Source organism: Enhydra lutris, unplaced genomic scaffold, assembly GCF_002288905.1.
Source record: "Enhydra lutris kenyoni isolate GAN:26980312 unplaced genomic scaffold, ASM228890v2 scaffoldscaffold4, whole genome shotgun sequence".
NCBI classification, from domain to species: domain Eukaryota; kingdom Metazoa; phylum Chordata; class Mammalia; order Carnivora; family Mustelidae; genus Enhydra; species Enhydra lutris.
The window spans coordinates 9240751-9249940 of record NW_019154088.1 but is presented as its reverse complement, the minus strand read 5'-3'; the positions used below and the strand labels follow the sequence as shown (position 1 = coordinate 9249940).

The 9190-nt window shown below is 58.9% G+C and overlaps 1 protein-coding gene across 2 annotated transcripts; it reads left to right on the top strand.

Annotated features, from left to right (window-relative positions):
* Positions 1–737: 737 nt before the first annotated feature.
* Positions 738–8863, top strand: LOC111161362 (chromosome unknown C15orf52 homolog). Of its 2 annotated transcripts, XM_022524969.1 has the most exons (11): positions 738–807; positions 2077–2190; positions 2475–2582; positions 3216–3368; positions 3471–3596; positions 4228–4427; positions 4725–4783; positions 5384–5437; positions 5536–5635; positions 6220–6262; positions 6346–8863. In XM_022524969.1, the coding sequence occupies exons 2-11, from the start codon at positions 2101–2103 to the stop codon at positions 6889–6891; spliced, it is 1479 nt and encodes a 492-aa protein (XP_022380677.1). In that variant the 5' UTR covers positions 738–807; positions 2077–2100; the 3' UTR covers positions 6892–8863. The 2 variants fall into 2 exon arrangements, with proteins under 2 accessions (XP_022380677.1, XP_022380685.1); XM_022524977.1 differs by lacking the exon at positions 738–807 and having other exon boundaries at positions 2137–2190; positions 2417–2582; positions 6346–8187.
* The last annotated feature ends 327 nt before the right edge of the window (positions 8864–9190 follow it).

Below are 9190 nucleotides of genomic sequence, written 5' to 3'. Positions count from 1 at the left end.
GTTCAAGGGGAACAGAGATTGAAATGCTGGCTGACTAGGCTGGTCTGGGGAGGAGAGAGAGGGCAGTGGGGCTGGAATTAGGGAAACTGAGGCTTGGTCAGGTGGGATGTGGGGGATGCAGAGAATCTCTGACCCTCCCTTTAGGGCTTAGAGGTTGGGGCCCTGTAGCTATTGAAGGAGACCACAGGTACCCCTGATCCAGAGACCCCCCCCATTACCCCAAGCCCCAGCTCCTGGAGGCTCCACGAGTGGGACGGCCAGGCCAGCTGCTCCCCTGGGCACTGGGACCAGCCTCAGCTGTACTGGGAAGATTTGGGGAGAGATTTTCTTGAGAAAGCCTGCTTCTTTTCTCAGGGTGGGAGAGGCTTAAAAGTCAGCTGTGGGGACCAAGGCCAGGAAGGGCCCGGAGTGAGGAACCTGGGTGGGGAAGGCTGTAGGCAGACCCCAAGCTGCAGTGGTATGGGCCCTGCAGGAAGGGCCAGTTCCCCACACACCGAGGGGAGACTCGAACCCCTGAGCCTCTCAGAAGTGGCTGTGCTTTAAAACACAGGGAAGCCAGTGTTCTACCTCCAGGAATGACTAATGGTGTCATTTCAGGTATGTAGTTGTATTTGGTGGCCTAGGGGAGGTAAGCTTCTTGATCCCTCCAAATGAGTTAAACCAGAGCTGATGAGGACAGTAAAGGGGGGCTCATTTGAGGTGTGGGCCCTCAGACTAGGACAGCTGGTGGGCTCAGCTGCATCCCCCAGGCCTTTCTTTACTGTTGGGAGAGATGGAGGCTTATGTTGGCTGCCTGTGCATTGGCAGGTAGGTCCAGGCTGGGGCTCTGCTGGGTGAACAGCCTCAGAGAAGGCAGGGCCTGGGGCAGCCAGACCCCCTGTGTGGGGTCAACCCGACAGAGAGGGGTTCCTGCCTGTGTCTCTGGGGACGCTGGGCCAGGGCTGGGAGAGGAGCTGGGCAGGGCCGGCGCCCTGGTCCTTGCCCTCTGAGAGTGGATGGGTGGGGGTGGCGGCGCGCATTCCTGGCTGGGAGCCCAGAGGAGTCTTTTGTAATCACAACATGATCTCGTGTGCTGAGCAGTGAGGCCGGCAGGGAGAGGCCGGCAAAGGCCCCGGCTCCGGCTCCCGTGGCTCTGCAGCTCCGGCTTCCCTCCTGCTCTGGCTCCCCTGGGGCTGTTCTGGAATTCTCTCGGTGCCCACTGTTACCATGCACTCAGCTGTGAGTGGCACCTCACCTTCGGCGGGGGGCTTCTTGGGGCTGGGAGGAGGCTGGGACACCAGGCGGTCACACTCTGGGGACAGCTGGGGACGGCTGGGCCTGGGAGGAAGAGGGCTGTGCCTAGGCCTTTGGGGGTCTGGGCAGGGGCCTTTGGCTGCAATGGAGACCCTGCGGCCAGACAGGGAAAGACCTGGGATCTAGGGGCAGAGGCCTGGATTACTTGGGTGGCTCCCTGGCCGGGCCTGCACACGGAACTGGCTCTCTTCTGTCCTGACTACCAGCAGTTCCAGGCCGGGAGAGACTGGGCCCATGAGAGCGGCTCTTTCCCACAGGCAGGGCACAAGCCTAGGGAGTGGAGCCCAGGGCCTGGGAGCCCAGCACAGAGCCGGGGCCTCTCTTTTTACTATGGTTCTGGGCCTGGGAGCCAAACAGAGCCCCCCGCCCCCCACCGACCTCCTGGATCCCCTGGCAACTTCCCAGTCCCCGCAGGTTCCGCTGCCAGAGCCATTTATAACTCTCATTCCAGGCTCTGCTCAGCGGTGGAGCTCCCTGGAGAGCCCGGGGGAGGGGTGGCCCATTGCTGGGAGCTGTGGGTGCGGGGGTGCTGGTGGTGGTGGTGGTGGTGGTGGGGAGGGTAGTAAGGCCCTGACCTGAGCCTCTGAGGAGGCAGAGACAGGTGGACAAGCCCAGCAGAGTGGGGACTTGGGGCCTTCCATGTGCCATCTCCCCCTGGAAGCTTAGCTCTGGGGCTGGGGTCCATTTGTAGTAAGAAGATGCTTCTCAGGTAAATGTGAAAGTTAGGGGCCTGATAAGGGACGGGCACAACAGTCAGGAGCTTGCCACCCCCGCTTGACGCAGGGGCCTCACAGAGCCGAGTCACCCATGAGCAGGCAGGAAGAGAAGGATGCCGAGCTGGACCGGAGGATAGTTGCCCTTCGAAAGAAGAACCAGGCCTTACTACGTAGGTACCAGGTGAGTGGGCTGTGATGGAAGCTGGAAGGACTGACTGGGTTGGCACTGCCTGTCTGACCCCCTGACCTCCCCCGCGCCCTCGCACTGTGGTCTTTCCCTGCAGGTGCTAAGCCTGGGGTCCGAGGTACAGTGGTGTGGTCCCTCTCAGAAACTCTGTGAGGGTCCCGGGGATGCTGTGATGTGGTGCCTCTGCCCCCTGGTGTCCCACTGGTGTCTCTCTGTGTAGGCCTTTCTGTGTGCATCTGGGGGGCCGTGGCCTGTGCTGACCCAGGGCCCTCCCGCAGGAGATCCAGGAAGACCGGCGGCAGGCCGAGCAGGGGGGCATGGCCGTGACCACAGCAGAATTCCTCCAGCCTGATGGCCTCACTGTCACTATCAGCCAGGTTCCCGGTGTAAGCCCCTCCCCTACCCCAGGAAGAGAGGGTGGGGTGGCAAGGAGGTGGAGGCCCAGCCCATGTCCAAGTCCAAAAAGGAAACTGCTCTTGCTCCTCTGTTTCCTCTGCTTCCACTTCTGGGGTTCACCCTTCAGCTCCCAGCCTGAGGCAGCCTAGCCCATTGTGGTTCCCCTGACCCCAAAGGGCCACAGCTGAAAGGCCACCAAATCGAGTCCTCCTCAAGCCCTTTTCCAGGTGAATGTGAAAGTTAGGGAGGGCCCCACCCACAGTCCTGCGCCTGTGTTCTAAATCCCAGGCCACTCCTGAGCCCCCAACCCTAGAGGGACAGAGAAGGGTGGCTGAATGCCAGGAACAGAGTGCAAGGGACAAAGTCCCATTGTCCGAGCACTCTGGGTTTCCCAGCTCAGAGATGACAGGCTGTTGTGGCATCTTGGGCCCTGGGGTGGCCCCGGTCCCTGGATAACTTCGTGGCACCGGCATGTGAATGCCCCAGGGAGTCCGCTCCTCTGTGGGCATTCCAGGGAGGGCCAGGGCTGGAACCCAGCCTGGGGAAGCTTCCAAAGGACTCCATCCCCAGCTCCTGCTTGGCCCTGACCGTGTGGTCTGAGGGCATGGCATCTCATTTTGCAGGGGAAGCGGGTGGTCAGCCGGAACTGGGCAAGACCCCTCAGACCTGGAGCAGCTGACGAGATGCTTGAGGATGAGGGAGGGGATGACCACACTGGTGCTTTCTGTCTGGGGGAGCGGGTGGAGCTGGCTGTGACCATGGAAAACAAAGCCGAGGTGAGCAGGTTGGGCAGGGGAAGCCAGGGCATCAGACCAGCAGCCTCTTCTTACCAGACTGTGCCACGCTGCCTGTCCCCGCTTCCCCCCCTCCCCACCCAGGCCAAGCGGATCGTGAGTGAGAAGCCCAGCAGAGCAAGGAACCAGGTCGCAGAAGAGTCACGTGGAAGGGGCTTGGGCCAGACCCCCTCCATGCAGATGCCCGTCAGCTCGGATTCTGCACGGAAAGTACATCTTTAAGAGGGGATGGGGACATGAAAATGGTAGTCATCATTTGGGAGAGGCGGAGAAGCTGAGTCACTTGTGTCCCCTATCTCTGGGGACATGGCCCAGGCAGCCCCAGCAAGAATTCCCACCCTTTCTTCCTTTCTCTGGCCAGTTTCCACATTGGGTGGGCCTTACCCTGACAGGGTACGTCAGAAGTCAGCCCCTTACCCTAATTGGATTTCTGATGCAAGCATGTGGGGGCCTTGGGGGTGGGCCGTGTGCCAGGTGTGACCTCTAGGTGGCAGCAGCCCCTAGTCCTGGCTCTTGCTCACTGCTGCTGGGAGCTTCTCCACTCCGGGCCTGTCCACACACACACACATCTGCAACAACCCAGCAGACAGGTGCTATTATTAGCCCCATCCTATAGATAAGGAAATGATACACAGAGAGGTTAAGTAACTTGCCCAAAAGACACAGCTAACATGTGACTGGAAACGGTGCCTATGGTAAACGAACATGTCAGAGATGGAATGGATTTCATTTTTAGATGGGGACGTCAAAACCTTGAGGGGAAGGGGCTGATAATATCCAGATTTTCACTCCAGGTCCAAGGCTTCCTGCTTCTTCCCCATGGTTCTGTCTTCTCCTTCAGGGTACTCGGGAGTCCCAGAGTCCAGGACTGGTCCCAGGCTCGGTTCCTCACTGGCCCATGGGGGGACCCTTGGAGGTGGGCTGGGACTATACCCAGTGGAAGCAGGAGCGGGAACAGATCGACTTGGCTCGTGTGGCCAGGCACAGAGACGCACAGGGTGACTGGCGTCGGCCGTGGGACCTGAACAAGACCAAGCCCACGTGGGTGGCAGGGCTAGGGAGCTCGTTGTATTGACATGCTTATGGGGCTTGGGGTAGGACTAACTGTGGGTGCTTTTTGGAGGGCTGGTGGGACCCTCTCCAGGGTGGTTAAGGTGTGTCTGGGCTCTCTGGTGGGACCTTAGGCTGAGAGGGTGGGCACCGGGTCCCCATTTTTGGGGGCTCACCATTATCTTGTTGTCATCGGTTCTAGGGTTGGAGCTGGGGGAGGCAGGGGTTGTGTGGGTCTCGCTATAGCTTGTGTCTGCCCCACAGAAGCCTGACTTTCTGGCTCCACAGGCTACAGGACTCCAGCAAGCCTCGGGAAGAGGGCCTGGCCAGGGTGGGCGGCACCAGGGGTGAGTCAATACCCACCCCAGCCCCTTCTCCTCCTTGGCTTTCATCACAGCACCCGCACCTGTCCCCTCATGCTTCCTCTCCTTTCTCTGTCTCTTGGCATAGCACTTATTTTTGGAGCTGGAAGGAGGCATGGAAGAACATCTTACTTCCTCTCCCTCATTATCAGAGCAGGGCACCTTCCCACCCCTTAAATCCACAGCTCCTACCCTGGGTTCTGACCTCAGAAGGTCTAGGGGAGGAGGCTCACAAGGAAATCTGCCCCGGGATCCTTTCAAGGTTGGTCCCTTATGGGCGAAAGCTCCAGTTTCCCTGCCCCTGGCCTGTTGGAGGAACAGAGATTTTAGAATTGCTAGTTCCCTAATTTTACATGTGAGGAAGCTGGGGCTGGAGAGACTCAGCCAGTTACCTAGCCAGGAACATCAACGGGGGCACAGAGACCCAGCTCTCTTGATCCCCAGACCCAGGATCTTTTTGGGAGTCAGAAAACCCACTCCTGGACCAAGAGAAAGATGGACATCTTCCTGGTCCTGGAACACTCCTGTTACTGCTTTTGATCCTTTATCACCCCACTCTTTCTCCATTTCCTTTGCCTCACTTAGGTCCCAGGAGCCACCGGAAATCACAACCCCCACCACTGTCCCTTGATGGTAAAGGTGAGTTGAGAGAAAAGAAGCAGGTTTGCATGAGTTGGGGACGGAGCTGGGCTGCCATGACCCTCTTCCCTTCTTGAGTTGTGGACCATCTCTTGCAGGTGGTACTACTCGGGGTGGGCAACCCAGCAGACCCTCAGTGGTGTCGGCCACACGAAGCAAAGCCCAGGGGACAGAGAGGCTGACCGGCAGGGCCCGCAGGTAACAGATGGCAGGGGGCAGAATTGGGGGAAGCATCTGGGCTCCCTGATTTCCTGGATCTCCCTTGGCCCTGGGAGGTCAGGCTCAGCACTGGTCCAGGTGGCTGCTCCAGCCCTTGGGGCTGCTGCCTTCGGCCTGACGGCTGCCTGGAAGCAGGTTAATGAGGTTCGGGGAGAGGCCAGCCGCAAAGGCGGGAGCCACGAGAGCCTGGTGCCCAGGGAGGCCGGCAGTAATTACAGTAGTTGCCTTCCCCTGGGAAGTCGGGCGTGCCTTTCCCAGGCGGTGCAGGCAGAGACACGTCCAGAGCCCCCATGGAACTCGGTGCTGCAGGCTCAGCCATAAACAGTAGCTGGGGACCTGGGATGGCACTCAAGTGGGTGGCGTTTGGAGGAAATGGCTGGATGGGGAACAAGGTCAGGCTGGAAGGGAAGCATCCTGGAGCCTTTTTCTGGCCCTGAGGCTCCTCTGAGACCCGTGGCTCTGGCTGCTTCCTGGGAACATGGGCCACTGGCTACAGAGGGACAGAGGGACGTGAGGTGGGGTGGGGGGGGGAGTAGGGCTTGCCACGTGCTGTGTTTCTACAGGTGGGAAATGAAGGAAGTCAAGGAGGAGCCGCAGAACCAGGAGGTGGGTGCTTGGAAATAGGATGGGGTGGGCCAGGGGCATGAGCTCTGAATCCGCCAGCCAGCAGGGCCAATCTTTTGTTTCAGGGAAGTCAAAGTACCAGAAAGACCTGGAGCAAGGAGGAACATTCACAGGAGCAGAGCCCGACGGAGCTGGGCCGACGCACAAGTGCCCCAGCAACTAGCCCAGCCCCAGGATCCCCAGGGGGCCCAAAAAGGGAATCAGGAGCCTCCATAGCCAGTCCAAACCCTAGCTCTCCACAAAACACTGACTTAGTTCCCCTTGACCTTTCTCTTGGAGGGGCCAGTAGCCCTGGGTCTGGGGAGAGTATGTGTGCACTCACTCTAAGGCCTGGGGCCCAGGAGAACCCAGTGTCCTCGCCACCACCAGATGGTTCTGAGCAGATCCTGGGGTGTAATGACACCCAGGCTGAGCCAGAAGTACAGCCTAGTTCCGAGCCACAGGGAGAAGCAAGGCCCCTAGAGCCCAGAGAAGACAGGTCTGGCAAGGCTGGGGCCCAGCAGGCCTTGGCACCACGAAGCAGGCCGCCCAGAGGAATGGGCCAAAGGGCAAGGAGCACAAGAGGTATGAAAAGCAGGACAGGAGGGCCTGGCCCTGCAGGAAGATGCTGAGTAAAACTCCTGGGAGCACAGGGGCCAGGCTGGGGAGAGGAAGAGGGAAGAACACAGGCGGGAGTCTGGCGTGGGATGGGTGTGTGGATGCAGGTGGCTTGTGGCTGTCTGGCTGCACAGCTGGGCAAACTCTCCATGGGGGGACACTGGGAGGGCAAGGAGCTGTCCTTCCTTACACCTCATGGGCACATTCCCTAGGCATGTACCATGTATAGGTGTGTTTGTACCTGCAGGTAAAGGTCTTGGTATAGTCCTATGCCACGCCTGGTCTCTGAGACTGGTGAGCCCCGTCTTGGGTCTGTTGCCACCCGGACCACTAACTTCTTCCCTGCCATGGCAAGGTGAGGCTCAGATGCACTCAGCACCTGGCACTCCAGGCCTCTCTCACCCCGAGGCCTGGCTTCTCTTTCCACCTGTGGCTTTGGCTCCTTGGGTGTAGGCAGCCTCAGGAGCCAGCAGGCCCAGTCTAGGCCTGGGCTCCTTCCCCTGCCTCTGCCTTGCACCCAGGTGACTCACAGCCCCACACTCCCAGGATGGTGAAACCAGGGGAACCTCAGCCATCAGCTGTCAGCCTCTGGCCTTTCTGCAAGAGAAGACCGAGGCTCGAAGAAAGGGAGGCCACAGCAGGTAGGGACTGAGCTGGAGACAGAAGAGCAGAGCCTCCGCCAAAGAGAGAGTCCCTGGGAAGGCCTCCTCTCTAAAACAGCCTGGGGTTGGGTGGGGAGAGGACAGCCTCTTCTCCCACGGAAGGATGGGAGGGTTCAGAATCAGGGATACCCTCCCCCATACCCAGGCCAGACATCAAGTATACCATCAAGACAGCATTGAGTCGGTGCAGAGGGCAGCCCAGGGCCATTTCCTGCCATCTCCTACTTCCTCTTCCCCGCCATCCCCCTGCACTACCGGCACACCAAAGCAAGGACTCAGACAAGGGACAGAGAAAGGGGCTCTATCTAGCTCAGTACAACTTCGGAACTTGTCTTTCCTACTTGGTCTCCGTTCCCTCCCCTCCCCTGAGGCCCACGGCTGGTGAATTATTCAGACTCCACACAAGCTGTGGCTTCCTCTCTATTCAACAAACATTTCCTGAGCACCCACCAGCAGCAGTGCAGCCGGTGGGCGATGGTGACTCTGCCAGCAAGAGGGAGGGAGAAACCCAGGCATCCAGCAGATCTAGGCGGCACAGCAGGCAACTTTCTTGGCTGTAAGAGCCTGCTAGGAGCTGGAGATGGTGGTAGGAGCCCAGAGAATCATCTCACCTCTGCTTGAAAAGGCAGGTGCCCCTTCCCCTCTCACTACCCATGAATCTCCCCATGTGGCCCCCCTGCTCCCCTCCCCTTTGGCCCTGCCATGGCTCGTCCTCCCTGCTGGGGGTCCCGGGCCTCCCCAGCCTCTCTGGCTTCTCTAGGGAGTGTCTATATCATCCCCAAGTGTTGTCCTGTCAAAGTGAGGGCTGAACTGTGGGGTCACAGCTTCCTCACGGGCTCCTGCTCTGCCCTCCACCCCTTCTACTCAGGAAGCATGAGTAGGGGGTGTCTTTTCAGCAGATCAGTGTGCTCCTTGCGCATTAAGGTGCAGAGTAATGCAGATTCTAATTCTGTAAGGTCTGTGGTGGGCCTAGAAATGTGCACTTCTAATAGGCTCCTGGAGATACCTATGCTGCTCGTTCTTGGACCACAGGTTGAGTAGGAAGGGTTTGGGCTAGAATATATGGAGGGCCAGGGGCAGACTGAGGACTTATTGCTGGCTCTATCGGGGACCTGGTGAGGGCTGCCCCTGCCAGGTGGGGGCTTCCTGGCTTCAGAGTTGGGTGGGAAGCTGAGGCACCTGGGAAGACACTCTAAGAGGCCAGTGAGTGGGTGATGCCAACTTCCTGTAGTGGGGAGTGAGGAAGTTGCTTGGGAATGGGATGAGGTGAAGGGGGTGGAAGAGGTTGGTATGGGGTTGGAGGAATTTTTTTAAAAAAGATTTTATTTATTTATTTGACACAGAGAGATCACAGGTAGGCAGAGAGGCAGGCGGGGGGGGGGGGGAAGCAGGCTCCCTGCTGAGCAGAGAGCCCGGCGGGGCTGGATCCCAGGACCCTAAGATCATGAACTGAGCCAAAGGCAGAGGCTTAACCCACTGAGTCACGCAGGTGCCCCAGATTGGAGGAATTTTAAAAAGGCTTGGGAATATTCTTATGCACATGGGAAGGAGACTCCCGTGAGATAGGAATAGGTAAAGGTGAATGACTCCAAGCTCAAGTTTGCCTCTTGCCCACCAGTCATCCATAGATACATTTGGAGCATGACCCTGG